General features: G+C 36.6%; 2 protein-coding genes and 1 non-coding gene across 6 annotated transcripts; 2 read left to right on the top strand and 1 right to left on the bottom strand.

The window, feature by feature from the left end:
• Positions 1-1,037: 1,037 nt before the first annotated feature.
• TRNAI-UAU (transfer RNA isoleucine (anticodon UAU)) lies at positions 1,038-1,111 on the bottom strand. The gene has a single exon. It is a non-coding gene; the product is annotated as a tRNA-Ile (tRNA).
• Positions 1,112-1,413: 302 nt separating this feature from the next.
• Positions 1,414-4,122, top strand: LOC148870933 (uncharacterized). Of its 4 annotated transcripts, none has more exons than XM_088968070.1 (11): positions 1,468-1,723; positions 1,959-2,019; positions 2,139-2,314; positions 2,421-2,458; positions 2,597-2,705; positions 2,834-2,857; positions 2,987-3,055; positions 3,156-3,197; positions 3,310-3,409; positions 3,503-3,557; positions 3,650-4,122. In XM_088968070.1, exons 3-11 carry the CDS (start codon positions 2,165-2,167, stop codon positions 3,948-3,950), a joined length of 888 nt encoding a protein of 295 aa, XP_088824196.1. In that variant the 5' UTR covers positions 1,468-1,723; positions 1,959-2,019; positions 2,139-2,164; the 3' UTR covers positions 3,951-4,122. The 4 variants fall into 4 exon arrangements, with proteins under 4 accessions (XP_088824194.1, XP_088824196.1, XP_088824193.1 ...); XM_088968069.1 differs by having other exon boundaries at positions 1,552-1,723; positions 3,307-3,409; XM_088968068.1 differs by lacking the exon at positions 1,959-2,019 and having other exon boundaries at positions 1,414-1,723.
• A 10,248-nt stretch (positions 4,123-14,370) lies between these two features.
• LOC148870932 (uncharacterized) lies at positions 14,371-15,823 on the top strand. Its single transcript, XM_088968204.1, has 2 exons — positions 14,371-14,549; positions 14,740-15,823. Exons 1-2 carry the CDS (start codon positions 14,496-14,498, stop codon positions 15,496-15,498), a joined length of 813 nt encoding a protein of 270 aa, XP_088824330.1. The 5' UTR covers positions 14,371-14,495; the 3' UTR covers positions 15,499-15,823.
• Positions 15,824-20,093: the final 4,270 nt, after the last annotated feature.

Below are 20,093 nucleotides of genomic sequence, written 5' to 3'. Positions count from 1 at the left end.
GTTCGTGGTCCGGTTTGGAGAAGATGCCAGACTAAATCAGTAAATTATGATTTTAGAAATTTCCAAGCTAAATCAAACCATTTTTGCATAGAAACCAAATTAAACTAAACTGTTTCATTACAGTTTGGTGCAGTTTTCTAATATGGTTGGAGGGTTTTGGACCATTCTATAATTCTATTGGGTTTAACCAAGGTTCAATGTATTGATACGTATTGGCTTGTATCGGCCAATATGTATCGTTCCGGGACCCCTCCGATATGCCCCTATAGTGGGTGTATCGGGGGTCTAACCGGTTCAGGGGGTGGAGCCCTAAACTGGCCCCCCTGAACCGGTTTCGAAAAAAATAAAAAAAAAAGTATCTATTCACCTGATACCCCGGTAGGGGCGTATCAAGTGTATCGATATTTTAAACCTTGGGTTTAACCTAATTATAGTATCCCTAAAACTTAGAATATTTTATTTTATTATAAAATATGAGAGAATTATATATTTATAATTTTATACATTTTATTTAAATATATTATATTATATAATATTTATACATCATATATTTATATAATTATATATAATTTGATTCGATTTATAAAATCCAATACACCAAATTGAAACTCTAAAGTCTAAACCTAATCCCTGTACCCGCTGCATTCATCTGCCTGCAAGGTAGCAGATCTGAAGTCGCAAGGTAGAGTACAACTTCAACGCAGTTACAACTCAATCGTGTTAAGGACTAAAATATCACTGTAGTAAAACGGGTGATCAATTTATAAACATTTTTATCTGCGAACTCATCAAACACCAAATGGAGCTCTTTATAGTTCCTATTAATTCCTCCAATCTCAACTCTAACGCAGCCCCGTTTGTAAATCAAAATTCAAAAGCCAAGCTCACAGCCTCTAGATGAATCATGAATCTTAAAACCTATTAACTCCAGATCAGATGTTCAAAATCCACAAATGAGTTCAATCACACTGTTTTTGTGAGGCATGTGGAGTTGTAGGCACTTACACATTGAATTTGCCTTTCATGGATTAAGGCAATGGTCCCGGCGAGGCTCGAACTCGCGACCTTCGGCTCATAAGACCAACGCTCTAACCAACTGAGCTACGGGACCAATGTAATGTCACATCGAATTTTCATTTTCTTGTAAACTCTTCCATTCAGTTTCAGTCTTTCAGCTAATAAGCAATGCCCAAACAAGCCTTTTTTTTGGCCTCATAATTAGAGATTAGACTATTTAATCGCTTTCGATAAACATTAGCATAGTGAAACAGTAGATTGTTGGGATTGGCAAATGGATTAATTCAACGGTTAGGATTATCATCTCACCATCGTCTTTTGACTTTGCTTTTGTCGTAAGATAAAAACCCGTAAAATCTCAACCGTTAAAATGGGAGGTCAACTCATTGGGTGGTCGATCAGATACTTCTTGGTTTGGTTCGCTTGTCCTTACATTTTAAAATAGGTCCGGATTTTGCTTCGGAGAGCCGTTGGGTTACCGAACCTCCCCCATTCTTCTATTGTCCTTCTCCCTCTGATGACTCTTTTCCCTCCCCCCAATTCAAACCGTCTTCTTTTCGACGTCTCACAGTCACGGTCTTACAGCAGGTGAAGTGAAATCGAAGCTGCCATACCCACACACACACAGAAGGTTGGGGATTTCTTGATCCCTCCATGGAGGGCTTTTTCGTTCTTGGTTCTGAAAACTGTGGACTTGCAGTTGCAGGTACTTCTCTCGTTCTAATTATTGCAAATTATACTTCCTTCTTGATTTGAAATACGATTCCATAGCTTTTTAAAGCTCCATCTTCTCCCCAAATCTACCGAGAATATTTGAAGACAAACATTTCTTTCTGCTCCTCCACTCATTTTCATAGATCACAAATAAACCTTAACGACCCGACCCCTTCTCTTTCCTGTAATTTCTTTTTGATATTCTTCTCATTTTATGTAACTTGCAGTCCTATTCATGCTTACCCATGTATGGGTTCTAGGGTTACATAACTGATTATTATACTCTAGGTATTATTTATTCCTCTCTCATCATTCTAGGTTTCTGTTTGCAATCTCATTTATCGCTTACCAATTAGGGTTAGGGTTTGGGTTTGTTAGGAGTAACTTTCCTTTTCTAATTGTTCCAGAGTTAGGTAATGTGAAAGGAGAGAAAATGGTCAAGAAAACTTCCTTGGGAACCGTTGTAAGGAAGAGATTCTCAGATATAACCAACTCACAACATCGACCAAGTACTCTAGTTCAAGATGACAAGCCATTACCCGTTTCATTTTTGCCGAACGACTACATCGAACATCTGCGTAAGGTATTTCTTTTAGTGGTTTCTTTGAGGCTTTCATTCTTTTCTCCCCTTCCCCTCGGTGTAGTTGCTTTAGCTTACTATATTTTCTCCTTTGGACCTGTCATCTCAGGAAAATGCTATGCTGACGCGGCTTCTAGCAGACAGAAAGTATCCTTTTTCATGATTATTTGGCGTTGCTTTCGTCTTAATTGGAAGCAAATGGTATCTTTGATCTGTAATTTCTTCCTTGTAACTATGTTCAACTTTTGTTTCTTTTTCTGGGCTTTTCTTAATGCTTATCGATAGAAAAATCATTGAACTGAGTGGGCAAGAGTTGCAGAAACTGCGGATGAATTTGCAGAAATTACAAAAGCAGAATTGGCATCTTGCACAATCAAACAGCCAGATGTTAACGGTCTGTTGACGTTAATCATGCTTAATAACCAATTATGCCTTTTATTTTCTAGATACATACTCCTTAATCAAAACTATTTCGTTCTATTTTTTACACAAGTTCTTAGTTTTATTTCTCTAATTTCGCAGGAACTGAACTTGGGTAAAGACAGGGTATGATTTGATTTCCCAAGATAGCCACGTGCAAAATTAAAGTTCAACTGTTTTGGAAGTTCCATTCAAATCTTCATGTTGTATCAGTTTCATAAATCTATTATTTGGTATGGTATTATTCATTTGCAGCTAAAAGCAATGCAGCATGAGCTTGGGTCTAAGGTAGCCCTGCTGAAAGCAAAGGATTTATTACTGGGGGTTAGTTTGCCTGATATCTATCTCCTTTCTCTCATTTGCATGAGACGAATGCTATGGGCATAAACTCGTTATTTTTACTAAACCCATCTTGTTTACACAGGAGAAAGAGAAAAAAGCAACATGCCAAAACAGTAGCACCGAGGTATTTCAGCATATATTATGAGTGGTGTATTTTCTATGCTTTTATACTTGATCTTGCTTCTCAGCAATCTTCTTATTCCCATTACTTTATTTTATGGTGCTTCATTAACAAGGTTAAGGTTAAGTGTGAGGAAGCAGCAGAAGAGACCTTGAAAACTAATGATGATAAGAAGGCTTGCAATCCTAGTAGGAGGCGCCATTCAAGGAACCATTGTAATCACTAGCACTTGACTCTGTTACTAGCTTAAGTATATTGATTTTTATTGGGCCCTTGCATAATCCAAAACTCTGAATGATGTCCTGCAGTTGCAGATCCTGCTGGGGCACAAGTAGCTACAAAAGAGAAGGCTGACAATAAAAGGTTTGTGTCTGCAATCAGCATGTATTATATTGTATTACATGCATAGTTGCATCAAGTATTGTTCTTAGTAACAAACTTTGTTCCTTTAGCAGACTTTGTTTGAGAAGGCAATCTGCTAGGTTTATACAACCTGAACCTACTGAAGATTTGTTTGAGATAGAAGATGCCAAATTTCCAATCCATCAATTGCTTGATGAACAAATGGACGAAAATATTCATACTTTATTGGACTCGTCAACCACAAAAGAAGAGGCAGAAGCAAAGAGTTTTTCTAAGTTTGAAACTCAACAGTTACGAAGATCATCAGTTGGAAGACCCTTGCGTAGGGCAGCTGAGAAGGTTCAATCTTACAAGGAAAGGCCTCTTAATGTAAAAATGCGGAGATCTGAGTAATTCGAAACCAACTTTCCATGTAGTACAAGAGGGGTGGAACCATTTGTGTTTCCTACATGTTACTGTATCACTATGTCCTGTGATCTAATTGATTTTATAGAAGTAACAATCCTTTTTTCTTGTGGAACTGTGAAATTTAGCTAATTCACATTTGGTGTATTCTTCTCTATCATCTGCGAGTGATAGGCATGATATGCCAGAGAGATGAAAATATATAATTGATGTTTTTTTTTTTTTTTTTTTTTTTCCTTCTACAGTTTTGCAAACAGGTAAAAACCTCTCAATGCAGTTCTTTTATTTTGTCTCCATGGGTTTTGCTTTTCTTTTTCAATGTTTCTCCTCAGCACGCACATAGGCTACCTATGACCTAATGATTTGATGTAAAGGTAAGGAAATAATCAACTGAATGAATTTTGTACTTTCTGTGAAGTCATATTGTTTTCTAAGGAGACAGATTCTGTTTTTAGCAAGATTCCAGTGAACTGATGAAAATGAACTTTCATGGCTGCACTATGAAGGACATCCAATCATCCGTTTTTAGAATTTTCCTGATTGTTCTCTAAAATTTTATCAGAACCATTACAGAGTTAAGTCTACAGAATGTTCTTTTCTTTTTTTGGTAAAAATTCCACAGAATGATCAAGCTTAGGCACACCATATATCATATTAGAATTTATATAGAATTCGAGTAACATGAATACAGTTTTAATGCCTTCATCTAAAATGGAATTTAAGTAAATGAAAAACAGATAAAATCCGATTTTATGGTCCAATTTTTGTTGCTAACTAACAATGACTTCATCTTGATGACAACAGGTCCAAATTTTGGACAGTTCAACTCCAGGTTCGGTTCTGTTATGGTTTTCATAGTCTTGGTTTTTGACTATGATTAATCCATTATTATCCTTGCTGTGATAAATTTTCATTTTTCAAAAGTCCAACAAAATTTTAGAACTTCCAGAGTGTGTTCTTCTCGATCAAATGCATTCCTTAAATTTGGGGTCTAAGCTTGCAAATTACTCTGGCTTGGAATCAATCGTGGGCCGTGGCCCAGATGCTGAACCTTTAAATTTGGGGTCTAAGCCTAATTTCAAGTCCATTTCTGAAATGGACCAGACTGGCCCATGTGTGCCACCAGAGGGACAAATCCAATATCTCAAACGCACGCAAAATTTTACGTAAATTGGATCTTAATAAAGGTTACAACTTACAACTACTGGCTCGGTCTCTACCCTATGGCTGTGTTTGGTTTGATAGAAAATAAGAAAAAACAGAATGTTGAGGGAAAGCTCACCCTGCAGATGAATTCAGTATCTGTGATGGTCACTTTGACATCCCTCTACATATGGAGATATGGGATCAAATCTGCATAATTGCAGGTTTCTCAGTGATAAGGTCAGTGGACCTCATGTGCACCCTGCTCTGTTTGTCTCCTATTTCCTGTCAAACCAAACATAGTCTACACTATTCATAACAGTGTGGGTTCAAAATTAAAGCCCAAGCTTTACCGTGTACAACACTGATTTGATTGGCTTTCCTCTTTCGAAGTGTTGGAGACAGGGGATATTGTATCTTCAAAATCAGATCGATGCATGGTGCAAGATTTAGGGTTTAGGACTTAAAGTTTAGGTATGAAAATATTACTTTGTTTTTTAATAGGGAAAATCTTCATCCACATCTACATGTTGAGTTTTTCAGTTTGATTTATGATGACGGGCTTTACTTTGCTCCTACCATGGTTGGCCAAAATGGTCCGACAGCCTCTTGACTTTTATATCTAAATCCTTTTCCTAAACTTTAAACCTAAATTTTAAATCCCAAAACCCCTAAATATTAAAATTAAAGCCAAAAATACATTTGGTTGGATGCATGTCCAGTGTCCTTCAATTGGATAGGAGCCAATATTTTCTATATACTTTTTCTTTTTTTTCTAATAAGTGTTAACAGACTCGGACTGGACAGGATGGTTGAACCAGTGAACCATGATTGGCTAAACTTTCCATTTTTACATCCAATCTGGTTCTAACTTCTAACAACATTGTTTCTTAAGTAGAGTAGTAGACAGGGTTGTGAAAGAGTTGTCTGACTCTTTTGATGGTGTTAACTTGCAAACCATTGCACCTCGTGGAGACATTCTTTCATTTTGAGACTAAAAAACCTAATTTTTAGACTTACATGACACCCTTACAACACTTCCCAATACACACCAGGGAGTCCGGATCTGCTCCTTACACCGACTTCACAATATGCATTAGCCGCACATCAGGAATATCTTCTGTATTTATATATTATTATTTATGAGAGATGTTATCATTACATGGCGAGATGTGGCTGTGAGATCGGTGTGGGGAGTGTTCTTTGAGGAATAGATCTCAATTCCCTACCAGAATTCAGAATGGGAAAACTCACTCATTCGAGATTACATCAGCGCCCCACAGATGTCCCACATTCACATCTCAGCGTGCATTGAGAACATCTCCTGTATTTGTCGTTGGGAGAAGTTCCCAATACACGGTTGGGATGTGCTGTTGGACACACCCAGTGGGACGCCGATGTAAACTCTTGTATATATGGGTAGAAGCTAATGGAAACTACCATTCCCATTGAAGTATATGTTTCTTAGAAAAACAGAAAGTGAGTGGAAAAGGATTCCTGATTTCCACTATGTCGGCATTGGATAGAAGGGGGGATTTCTACTGATTTGGTGAGAAGTCTAAATCGTTTCATTTGAGGGTGCCATGTAGCTTTTGCTGGTAAAATCTCCAACTGGTTGGTTTCTCCTGATGGAATCCTAACTCATTATTAGAGTTGGGTTTGTGGGGTTTTGGGATTTGGGCTACCCCTTGTTACCCTGGTCGTAGAACAATTCTGTCAGTCAAAAAAGACTTGATTCCGCGTTTTTTTGAAACCCAAACACAACCTTATGGAATCACAGCCATATGATATGCATTTACAGTACTTGCACAGAGACAGAATTAATCCCTGGTATATATAAATAAAAGAGAGCAGTCATCAAATCAAATGTGACTTATTATGCAAGATTCTCCCAAACACAACCTTAAGAAGCCATCAAATTGGATGTTTGGAATGGATGGATCAGAAGCAAGAGATTTCTATGGTCAAATTAGTTTTGGATTTTGACTTCTGACGTCCTATTTAGGCCCCACAAAAAACACACACCTGAATCATGTTTTCATCCATCTGTTCTGCCGACTGCAGCGTGGGCCAGGCCCAAGCATTTTTCATTTTAAGCAAATGCAATGATGTGGGCCTCCATGGAATGAAACTGAAGCTCTTCTCTCATTCTCTGCATTTATATACTGGATTTGTTCAACAAAGGACGGCAAGAGGGGTGGATGAAGTCGAGGTAGATATCATACAGCCCGTGAGCTTCCAACCAAAAAACAAACCTCTGCCCTCTTCTGCTGTGCCCAAAGACCAAATGCGATTCCCAAAACAGAGTCCAACTAGAATCTATGGGCTCATAGGAGGTTTACAAGTGGGAGTAGGATCTGCTCACAACAAAAATTGTACCAACACCATCTGTGTCCATACATCTCACCGTGAGGTTAGGATGTCAATGTGTTGGAACAAATTTTTGTTGTGAGCTCATCTGGCTATGAGGGTTTTGTTGTAGTGGGAGTAGGATCTGCTCACAACAAAAATTGTACCAACACCATCTGTGTCCATACATCTCACCGTGAGGTTAGGATGTTAATGTATTGGAACAAATTTTTGTTGTGAGCTCATCTGGCTATGAGGGTTTTGTTGTAGTAGGAGTAGTAGTACGTCCACTCATCACCCTCACATGCCGACGAAAAAAGGTGATAATTTCCTACTCTCAAGTCCCAACTTCCCAATACCGCGTGACACCACACACTTGCCCTACCGCACGGACCGAAAAAAGCAATTCCTCCGGCCTCCACCCTCCAACGTTACTAATCCCTTTGTTTCTTTCCCTATCAACCAGACTTTCTAAACATTATGTGTTTGGCAAAAAAGTTGAATAAGTGATTATTCCTGTTTGAAATAAACACTTTTCACCAAAAACTCATATAAGTGAATATTAGGATAGCACTCAAGCTCTCCCAATGAAAGCTTAAAGCTTAAGCTATGTCAATCAGCATGTATATATTAGTCTTTAATATATGTTATTTCTATTCAATGTGGGATCTGTTTCTCATACATTCACATATACACCAGCTCACTTGAGAATTGAAATGATGCATTGGGCCTATTTTTTTAATAAACCCTTCCAAACAAACAAAAAACAATGGAAGACATACGACCCGTGTGGCTATCATTGTCCATAGCTTTAAAGCAACAAACAAAAGCTAGATCACACTGCTCCCGAGTTAATGGGGCCGATGGGGTCCACTCCACTAGATACGGTGCTGATGGAGTTGATCTCAATGGCATATGATAATAAGCTTTTTGGTAAAATATGTATAAAAAATATTCATTAATTAATTATAGCACGAGGCTATAGTAGGGATGGTGTGGGGAAAAGGGATCTTGCAATGATTTTTGCTGTCTCCTGCTTTTCTACAAAAGCATCTAATCTCTCATTTTCCATTCTATATTTTAAATAAATTTAGGGCCCGTTTGGTTAACGGGAATAGAGGTTTAAAATCAGAATCAGAATCCTATTCCCATTTTCAGTGAAATAATATTTTTCCATTTGAGAAAATGACCATTACGTCTATGTTCTTTAGGAATGAAATTCCATTTCAGCCAATTTCAATTCTAATTCTGATTCCAACTAAGAAACAAATAAGCCCTTAAAACCTATCAAAATAAGCCTTATATTTAATCTAGGTGGATAACAAACTTTCTTTTATTTAATTCATTTTTATTGTTTTTCAAAGTGATCGCGACGAACTAACCAACACCCAGAGATCTTAGGCGCCTACATTATTGTTGAAAAAGAAATTAAGTAATGAAGACTAATGTAATGTGCAAGTAAACTGGACGTGAGTGCTTGATGAATAGTGCAAGAAGCAGAGACTGGACGGCCCACCCAGAGACTGGACTTTATTGGTGAGTTTTGCCGTTGTCTAGGCCTCTCGGGCAGTGCAAGAAGCAGAGAAAAAGTGAGGCAGGTAGAGAGAAAGGAAAGGTGTTTCTGGGGGTCTGATGGCGATGGGACTTGTTAAAAGAGGCATCTACCTCTCTTTTGTTTGTTTTCAACTCTGGATTTATTTGTCTTAGGATTTTCTTCCGAGTTCCGACACTGCCATTAGTACATATGCATGTGAAGCAGGCTGGGGCCCAGATTTTGTATGAGTTTTTATTATATACGTGGAAGCTAGCTTTACCCATTGCTGTTTGCCACGTGGCAAAGTGGGTTGGTTATTACCTGATTAGGAAAATTGAGAAGCGAATTAAACGGCGATTTGCGGGAGCGCTGGATCTAATGAATAAAATAATCTCGTACTCTGTCAGTGTCTCTCCTGCACTTTACCACGGCCTAAAAAAGTGACTTTGTCTGGGAATTCAACACGTGGCAAGTTTAATAATATAGCTAATGATTCGTTGGTATTACACGTGGCATATTAAGAGAAGATCATAATTCATAATTGCCGACTTCTCAGGTCTTGGGCTTCAGAATGGGTGTTCCAAAATCCATATTACGGCAATGCATGGTTAATGCTACAGACCATCATCGGTTTAATCAAATGATGGTTTAACCATCTGATTTACATATTAGGCTCAATTTGGAAAAATTACAAATACATACAAAATATTTGTGCTCATTCCCAACTAAGCCTTACGAGTGAGGCATTTAATTTTCATGTAATCCAATTTTAAATACAGTAACATCAAAATGTTCTAATCTTTGTAATGCTGAATCCACCATAAGTACATGTATGTATGTATGCATTGATAGCTTTTTTTTTTTTTTTTTTTTTTAATGTAGGTGCAATTAAAACAATTCCAATTTCCAACAAAGAAGAAGAGTGAATCAATGGATCAAACAAGAATATTTAAGTTATGTTTGGTTAATAATATGATTTTTTTCTGTTGAAAACCCAAAACAAGATTGAGTTTTGGGCCAATAGCTGAGATACTCAAACACTAGGGGTGCAAGTTAGGTATCCAATTTGAAGATTTTGGAGTACATTGAGTCCAAGTTTTCGGCTCGGGTTTATTCAAAATTTGACAAAATCCCAATCTGAGTCCATCAAAATTGCATCCTTATTAACGTCCCTCTAAATACGGAGGTGGGGGATCAAACCAGTGTAACTACATACTCCACATGGTTAGGTCAGTGGAGCTCACATGCACCCTACTCTCTCCCAATCCTTTAATCACTCTCCAATCCATTCAATTTTTGACAAAATTTCAATTTAAGCCCACTGAAATTGCATCTTTAGGCTTAGTTTGAAAAGAGTATAAACACAAATATGTACAAAATAAAAGTTGTTTACTCTACATATTTGTATTTATACTCCATCCAAACTGAGCCTTATCAACAATATAGAGGTGTAGAATCAAACCTGTGTAACATGCTCATGGTTAGACAGGTGGACCTCACATGTACCCTACTCTCTCCCTATCCTAAATCCCCTTCAATGTAAATTATAATCAAATTTCAACATCCAAATTCAAAAATTATTTTTAGAATTACAAAAACTCATCAGAATTAATTCTCTAAAAGCATGAGAAACACAACCTTACTTACCTTATGCCAGTTCCTAGTACTTATTCCTGGTTGATTCAAAATTTAGTTTTATCTTTCTTATTTTTGGGCCAATCAACAATAAACAAGTGCCCAAACGCTCCAACTCAGAACCGATAAGAGATTCCACAATTTCTGGTCAACATCATTGACCAATTGAATAGGGATTATAGGGGGGACATACCTCTTCCTTAAGAATTTCTGTTTCTAGAATATGCCTCATGCCATTTACAAAAAGCTAGACCTCAAAGGCAGTGTATAGCAAGCACGTTCAATTATTTTCTGTCGGATGGGCCATGGGATTGGAATCTGAAGAAGAAAAATTTACAAAAGTTCTTTTTCTTTTTCTTTCCCTTTTTATAAAGAAAAAGAAGATAGAAACCATGGGAGATCTATAGTCTAGCATTTGCTGCAACCACCAACATCATCTCTAACCTCTTTCCAGGTTATAGGAGATGGAAATGGGGCACAAATGTTCACATCTGAACCCCCCCCCACCCCCCCCCCCCGACCCATAAGGACACATGCCACAATCTCTTCTTTTTGGGAACCATCTCAAAGGGCCCATTTGCCATTTCATAATATGACTGAAGTGGCTGAACTGAACTGAATGACTTATTTCTTTGTCTTTTACTCAATGGCTGAATGACTATCATACCCTTCAATATTTTATTATATGATTATTTTTACTCACTATAAGACAAAGATACAAGTCATTCACTGCAACCACTTTAGTTGTTATAAAACGATTCCTAAGTCTATAAACCCCTCTATGCTACTTTCTCTTGTAGGCAGTAGGCACCACTACTTACACAACTAGGGTGTTAGAATTCATTTCACAAGAAGAGATTGGTGAGAAAATTAAAAAAAAAAAAAACAAGGATGAGGTTTCAAAAATATTAGAAAAATCTTGCAACAGTGTGTCAAGGTATATCTATTTAGGAAGTATCCTTCATCCTCTAAAATAATTGTTCTTGAGATACCTCTAAACCTCTGTATAACCCTTAAAAGCTAGCCCATTGAAGTGGAAACAGCTTCCATTTCTTCTTCTTCTTCTTCTTTTTTAAAAAAAGGAGTGAATGCTTCTTTTCATGGTGGATGAAAAAGCCATACCATGCATTTTCAAACAATCTTTATAGATGATGTGGCTTAGGAGTAAAATTAAACTCCATTGAAGCAGTGAATTTTTTATGTTTGTCCATCTTTGATAATCATATTTCAACATCCAATTTTGAACTGGTTTATATTTAGCAAGAGGGTCCTCCAATCTCCAAAAACCTAATGACATGTTTAATTTTTGTTTTTATTTATCTCTAATAGTTGATTTATTCTTTTTTTTTTGCACATTTATAAAGATGCCCATGTTTTATTTATCATTTCTTTTTAGAGAAAGGCAAGTGAATTTTATTAGCAAAAAAAAAAAAAGGATTTATAAGAGGGGCAGCCGGAGGCCCGCAAAAATCATCAAAAACCAGCGTAGGGTGTGTTTGGTATCACTAAATGCACCTTTGATCGCAGAAAAGTTGCTTTTTCTGCGGTTGGAGGTTGTTTGGTGCAAGATCGCCTCTTCAAAGACCGTAAAGAGCTCTAATCCATTCCGCAGTTCGGCAGCCTCTCAATGCGGTCAGATGGTTTTTACATACAAAAAATGCCTTTAGAAAATAAACAAATTTCCATATTGCAATATTTTAAATCATTTTTATTGATTATAAGATTTTTTTTATTTTTTGAATAATTTACCTTTTTTAATAATTTAAAAATAGTTTTAATTATTTTACTAAAACATTGTATTATCATAATCATTTTCATTATTGTTATTATAATAATGATTTATGGGTAAATTTGTAAAACAAACATTTTTCAGACGTTATCATAAAAACATATTTTAAAGGAAAGCTTTCAGAGCTCTTCTAGAGTTATTTATTTATTTATTTTTAAGGGCCCCCAAGCAAAATTGGGAATTGGTCACATGACTGGTTCTGTTTAACCCCAAACCACTTTTTGGTAAAAAAACTGTTGGTTTGTAAGGTGTTTGGTTTCGCTTGCATTTATTCAATAAATGTTTATTACTTGTGTGACTGCAAAACCGAGAAACATATTTAATGAGAGTGTTTATGACACATAGGTGCCATTAGACACTACACCATCAAAATGCCAATAAATGCCTACCAGTTTCAGGAAGCTCTAAAATGAAGCTTCCTGAAACGGGAGAGGCACACAGAAACCAAAGTTTGCAAATGCAATTGATGAGGCATTTGCTGATGGGATGCCTATGTGACACCGCCAATAAACGTTTTCTCAATAAAGTTTGCAAATGCAATTAAATACTTACTCAATAAGCAAACCACTGACCTGAGTGGTCGAACCATTTGAATTGAGAATAGTTTTTGGCTATTTTTTGTTTTTAATTATTTAATTTTTTATCTGAGCGGACTGTCTGTTCAAACCGGAGAGTCGGACCATTCAACCTGGGAACTGGACCCAGAACGATTCCCTGTCCGGTCCGGTTTTAAAAATCTCGATTAATACTCTAATTAGATTCTCTCCCTTTGACATTTTTTATTTTTTTTCCCATTTAGAGCCATTTTTTTGTCTTTCCATTATGCTTTATATTTTTTATTTTCTTTGACCATCTTTTCTAAGCTATAAGATCTGCTTCCAAATTTTGGAGACCCATTTTAATTATTTGTTCTAAGTGGCTAGATTGAATTTAGCGAGTGATTAGAGCTTTTACTAACAAATCGGCAGTATTTAATACAACACTACATACAATGATACGATTGAACAAGTGTTGATCCTATACTTTTGCTTGCGTTAGGCTGGTAGCTCCACATTAACAAATTGCAGTTAATTAGATTGATTTATTAAAGAAATCACTAGGTAGAGTGCTACCATACTCCATGATTAAATCTGTAATAATTACATATGTAAAACCAAGAAGCAGATACTCTGGAGACATTATTCTTCTTCCTTCTGAAAATTCCAATCCAATCCAATCCAATAATAGTGAGTCTTTGATCGGTCAAATACAATGGAAGCCATTCTTCTTTCTTCTGAGCAATTTTCGGTGGAAAATTCCAGCTCCCTTCTCTGACTAATTGAAATAGGTACAGCAATCGACTAGACGACAAGAGAGAGATAGAGATAGAGAATGTGGATAGTCTGTGATCAGCATGTTAGGCACATCACATGGGCGATTATGGTTTTGATCCCAGAAATCTAATTCAAACCCTCAAGCCATAACCCGTCAGTTTACAAGGATCACAAGACTCACTGGAGTAAAAAAGACTACACCAGAAACAACAAAAATTCTCCCGAATTTCAAAGCAAGAAAGAAAAAAAAAAAAACTCTTTCTAGTGAAAATAAAAGCAAACCCATTTCTAAATTCTAGTGTTAATTATTCTTCAAGCTTATTATAATGTAGTTGACACAATATCATACTTAGAAACAAGCTTATTTTAATAATATGTTAGAAGGGCTTTAAATCATGGTTGTTTGGTTTATTCGAAAATATAAAATAAATTAAAAAGAAAGATTCACGTATATATGAACTTGCTTTAGCTCCCGTTTTTATCGCCGGTCTACATTCCCGCCCTTGCAGAGTTACAGTTCCCTTGCTGGTGTATAGTGTAGAGAGAGAGAGAGAGATGTGGATGGTGTGTTTGGCTTTTTTTGGCTTTTGGACTTATGCGTTTTGTCCTTCCCATAAAAATTAAAAGCATACAAAAGAAGAGCAAAAGAAACAGAGGAAGCAAATCACATTGTTATATTAAGAGGGGAAGAAGCACACTAAACATTCTCCTCCTCCTCCATCTCATTCTTCCTGTGACTGTAGTGCTTGGTTTCAACCCATTACAAGGTTATGGACAGCCAACGCAGCCCTCTTCTTGGCCGGAGTTTTTTCTTCCAAGGAAAGGTAGGAAACTCATCTGGGTTCACTCCTGTTTTCTTGTCTTTTGTCTTCTTTTGGTAAGAGATTAATGGGTTTTCTTTGTATATGGTTCACGAACTTCCTGGTTCTTTTTATGGGTTTTGTTCCTTTCTAGCAGTTGTGCATAAATTATGCTTGGTAATGGGGTTATGTTCTCTGTAATTTGCATATACAGACTGAGGAGGAGCTGCGGCATTCTCTGTTGTGCACAACTCTTGAGCTAGAAACAACAAGGGTAGCAGCTCAAGAAGAGATAAGGAAGAGAGAAGATCAAATAACCCATCTCAAAGACCTCTTAAGCAGAGCCATCAGGGAAAGAGACGAAGCCCAAGACAAATGCCAAACACTACTCATGGAAAAGCTCTTGCTTCTCCAGCAGCAGCAACAACAACAGCAACAGCAGCTTTACCAACAACCCCAACAAACAACTCCTTTGTCTGGAGTCTCCAGCATTGATGATGAGACCAGAAGAGGTGGAGACTCCAACACCGGAATATCCTCATCAGATTGTGAAGAAAGCATCGTATCATCTCCGGTGATGGACCCAATCCTACTTCCACCATTGCCCCCAGCAGCAGCAGCAGCTGCTGCAACAACAACAATAACGACAGTACAACTAGTACCAAAGAAGCCATTGCCAGAGAAAGGGAAGCTTTTGCAGGCAGTAATGAAAGCTGGGCCCCTACTTCAGACGCTACTCCTGGCCGGACCTCTTCCTCAGTGGCGATACCCCCCTCCACGGCTTGATTCCACAGATATCCCGCCGGTGGCCATCCCTTCACCACCTCCACCATCCTATCTCCTGCATCAGCAGTCCTTTATCAACGGAATCAGTGACGACGACTGTGGCAGCATTGTCAATAAAAGGAAGAGGGATCTAATAGTCTGTGAAGGCTCTGATTCTTCCACCAAGTATCAAAGGGTTCTCCAATGACTTTCCTCTCATTATCCTCTACCTTGTCCGTCTGATTTTGTTGATATGAGATATTTAATTAGGGTGAATTGTTTAGTGTGTACAGTAGACAGTAGTTTCTCTTGAGTGTGTCTGTGAGTGAGAGAGAGAGAGAGAAAGAGATTGTTCTTGGACTTCAAACTTCTTGCTTGTGCTCTGATGGAGATTCTCTCTCTCTTTTCTTTTTTCAAATTGGTATATCTTTTTTCTGATGTGATATGGAGGTTTGAATTCTCCAAAAGTTCATCTTAATTAACTTTAATTGTATTTATAGTATAACATTCATATGAGAAGAGGGTTTCTGCAACTACTGTTTAACAGATACATGTTGATATCCGTTGCATGTCTTCTCATCCCTTCAACTCCACCTACTCCTAATAACAAATAGGTGGTTTCTGAGTTTCATAGGCTTCACATAATCTTTCTATTACTGATCGGATCCCGAGCAGGCGGTAGACGAAATATCCGATTCATTGCTTTTCACACACCATATGAATTACGATCCAGTCGAGAGAGTTCCTGAGTCAGCTCGGTCCATTCAGCAAAGAAATTTTTTTTGATCCCGACCGCTCGCCTATGGGATCCATCATTCTTTATCCCAGAAGATGATATAAATCATGTAGATGATGCTCGGACTCAGAACAATTGAGTATGGAAGTAGGAAACAGGGACAAGCAACAACCAGTGAGGGGGTGTAAATGGGTTCCCAAAATCCAAATCAAGGTCAAGATTTAATCTTTTATTCTTATCGTTTCATTACTTTTTAGCTTTTGCAATTAAGTTCCCACTGAAGTTGTAACTTTGTTTCATTGTTCCATTTTATAATCTAAAAGCAGAGCAATCAATAATGGTAAAGATGAAGGAGCAATCATACAACCTTCCAACAGATCATCCTCCACATCGGGATGAAGCAACAAAGAGTGAAGAGAAGAGGACATCTGGGCATGCTAACTAGACCCATTAACAGAGTTGGGTTAAACTTTAATGGAGGGTGGGTTGCTGAGTTAAAACCTTTTATAGGTTGGCTTGTGAGTTTTGACCAAGACTGGGTTGGAATATCAGGCGCCGAACCAAAAAAAAAAAAAACAAAAAAACAAAATTGATGTGGGGTTGGGCCCACATGATAGATGAGTACTGAGTTGATGATTGTTGTCGTTTGGTTCTGAGACTGCTTGACAAAGGCTCGTGCTTCATATAAACATGGGCATGGTGAAACTACCTTGATTGTTCCTTCCTTGTCTGGGGTCGTTGTTACACTCATTAGACCAATATGGAAAGCTCTTCAGACCTTTTAGCTTTAAGAACATCTACATTTTGCATCTCTCTAATGAATAATGATCTTTTCTATCAATTTGTATTGCCAATATATGCATCGGTTTCTCAACTAAAAAGAATGTAAGAGCTGCAATTGTATCCACTTGAGTCAAATCCAATATATTCAAGATTTAAAATATCAATATAATATATCAGATACACGGCATATTGCCTAAAATTCAAAATATCAATGCAATATATCCAATTTGGGCATTTATATCAATTTTTGAGCCCACTGATAAGCTATTTAGTCATGTAATTTCATCGATTTTAAATGATAAAAGACAATTTATCATAATATTAGTTGACAATTTCTCGCATCAAAATACTAAAAAAGAAGAGTTTTCAGTGATTGAAACTCTCAACAATTTTTTTCATATTTAGAGTTTGGATGCTTTGAACCATGGATATGCCTAGATTCAAATTAACATTCGAATTTGAACTAATCTTATCCATTGTATCAGATTTTGATAATCTTCCTTGGGTGCTGAATACTATTTATAAATTAAACCAAAATTTGATTTTGATATTGGATACCGCCAATAAAATGATTTGGGGATATTGAATCGGTGTGACCATAAATGCAATGTCAACTATGTTGAAAAATCTTTTCTTATCCAGGCATGTAAAAAACAAGGCACTGTAGAATATTAACAATTCGACAAAACTTTAAAGTCATACGACTCATACAATTAGGCTATGTTTGGTTTGAGGGAAAAGGTAGGGAAAGGAAGGGAAAGGTAATGAAACTTATACAAGATTTGTAAGATTTTTCCTATCTTTTCTTTCATTTCCCTACTTTTTCCACATTGTATAAGTTTCCCCACCTTTTCCTTCCTCTCCCAACCTTTTCCCTCAAATCAAACATAGCCTTATTTGATTAACAAGTTCTTATTTTGCCTAAATCAATAAATAAATGAACCCATGACTTAATAAAGAAGGTTGTGTAGGAGGTTTTAAAGCCCAAAAGCAATAAAGCCCCATTTATAGGCTTTGTGCTTTGAAGCTCAAAAGGTGATGATTTTAGATTATTATGTTCTTGAAGCAACTTACGACTTGGTGGCCGCGGGATGATCTAATAAGCTCAGTTATTCATCATCCCTCCCTTAAGGAGGTGCGAGTTCAAATTCATGGAAAGGTAGGCTTTCAGTCAAATGAATCACTGAATGCCAATAAGCCTATGCATGTAGCCTGACTGCCATTAGGGATGATTATGAAAAACGGAGAAACCAAAAATCGAACCAAATCAATGAGACCAAACTAAAAATTCAGATTAATTGAACTGATCGGTTTGGCATTTTTGAAAAAACAAAGGTATTGGTTCGGTTACAATTAACCAATATAAAAAATTGGTAATTAATCAAACTGACAGATGTACATATATATAAATATATAATATAATATGTTATTTAATATTTATAATATAACATTTAATATGTATTCCTAGCTTTTTTATTATATATTCATATATTTATTCATAATATCTATTATCAAATTCAAAAAACCAAAAAATTGACAAACCAAATTAGAGGTTGATCCAACTGATCAACTGGTTAACCAATCAGCTTCAATTCGATTTTGATTATCAGTTTTCCAAAAACCGATACTATTAATTTCGTTTGAAAAATAGGTCCATGTTTCAATTAACCAAATCGTGAACACTCCTAACTGCCACCACTAACCCGCTATTTTTTCTAATAAAATAAATAAATAATTATAATAAGAAAGAGGGAACTTACAAGAAAGTATTGGCACTGTATTTCCAACATTTAAGTGTCACTATACACAAAGTTCAGGGCCCAGATCTCATGAAAACGAAAATTCTGCACACATGGAATCCAATCACATATCGGGAATATCTCCCATAATGTTCCGTGTGGCTGGATGCCCATACTTGGAGAATTTGCGCAAAGGTTTTGTTTGTAGGAGATCCCATTGCCAAAGAAGAAGGGAAACTGGATTTGTTGCCTGCTTGGCTGTGTATCACGGTTATCAGCTGCTACGTAACCAATCAACAAAAAAAGAAAAAAAAAAATCACTAGTGAACACCAATTTTCTGTCACTGACATGTGGGGCCCATAGATACAGCCAAGCAAGCAACAGATCCTGAATACAACAGAGTTTCCTGCTCTAACTTTCAATTCACGGTATTCAAAAATTTGATTTCAAATTCAAGATTCAATATTATTGAATCGAATTTGGATAATTCGAATATCTAATCAATCAAATTTGGATATGACTTGATTCAATTCGATAATTATTCAAATTTGACCAGTTATTTAACTCTTATATATAATATATAAAATATTTAAATGTTTTATATAACTTATATATACAAATAATTTATATATTTATATACTTTATATAAATAAAATATTTATTAACTAGCTAAAATAATTAACTGGCAAAATTCGAATAAAATTGAATATTTAATCAAATTTGGATTTAAATATTATTTTTCAATATTCATCACATGGTTTTCAAAACTAGACTAGACCTAAAGGTTAGACCAAAAAAACCAGAAACTTATCAGGTGACCAGTTTCATTTTTCCCCAAAACCAGATATTTACAAAAAAAAAATGTTGATTTAATCAACAAACTGCTGCCCCAGGCAGTTGAACCATCCAAACTGTTCGATGGTTTTGACCGTTTTTTATTTTTTTATTCTTTTGTCAGAACGGGCCAACCATTCGACATGGAAACCAGACCCCTGACATGTTCGATCTCCAGGTTAGTTTTAAAAACCTTGATTCATCAGATATCAAATAGAATGAGGATATTGAATTTTCTAATTGGATTTAAACTAGAATATTGCCTAATTTGATTCAAATTCGATCAGTTTACACCCCTACTTCAAAGTTGTAACCATTAAGGTGGTGAGTCCCACTAACTCAACTCAAAAACAATTCCTAGATTTCGTTTCTTGAGCCAAGAAGCAAGCAGCAAAGTCTATAAGAAAGAAAACATTTAGAAATATATTTTATTAGATCAAGTATGTGAAGCCAACACTGCATTTACATGTGCCAAATAAAATACAACAGACACATACACACATATAAATCGTCCTTTATGTTTATCATACACTGATTTAGCATTGCAACATAACATACAGCCCAAATCTCAAAAGCCAACGTTTTTTCCAAACAAGACCTAAGGTTGTGTTTGGTTGTGATGGAGCGCGATCCGGCTGGTCTTAGCTGTCCGCTGCCTTGCTTCCGAACGGGGTAGCAGGGAACTTGAAACGGAGGAGATGGGAAAGCTC

The sequence above is a fragment of the Nelumbo lutea genome, chromosome 2 (genome assembly GCF_056320005.1).
Source record: "Nelumbo lutea isolate HS-2025 chromosome 2, American lotus-T2T, whole genome shotgun sequence".
In the NCBI taxonomy this organism is placed as follows: domain Eukaryota; kingdom Viridiplantae; phylum Streptophyta; class Magnoliopsida; order Proteales; family Nelumbonaceae; genus Nelumbo; species Nelumbo lutea.
The sequence above is the reverse complement of the archived record's forward strand: the minus strand, read 5'-3'. Positions and strand labels throughout refer to the sequence as shown.

What these genes read in the sequence shown, in the direction of transcription:
- LOC148870933 (XM_088968067.1), top strand. Translation starts at nt 1,672, where the DNA reads ATGGAGGGCTTTTTCGTTCTTGGTTCTGAAAACTGTGGACTTGCAGTT. An exon ending in ACATCGAACATCTGCGTAAG is followed by an intron (nt 2,315 to 2,420) that starts GTATTTCTTTTA and finishes CTGTCATCTCAG; the next exon opens with GAAAATGCTATGCTGACGCG. An exon ending in GCGCCATTCAAGGAACCATT is followed by an intron (nt 3,410 to 3,502) that starts GTAATCACTAGC and finishes GATGTCCTGCAG; the next exon opens with TTGCAGATCCTGCTGGGGCA.
- LOC148870932 (XM_088968204.1), top strand. Translation starts at nt 14,496, where the DNA reads ATGGACAGCCAACGCAGCCCTCTTCTTGGCCGGAGTTTTTTCTTCCAA. An exon ending in GTTTTTTCTTCCAAGGAAAG is followed by an intron (nt 14,550 to 14,739) that starts GTAGGAAACTCA and finishes TTGCATATACAG; the next exon opens with ACTGAGGAGGAGCTGCGGCA.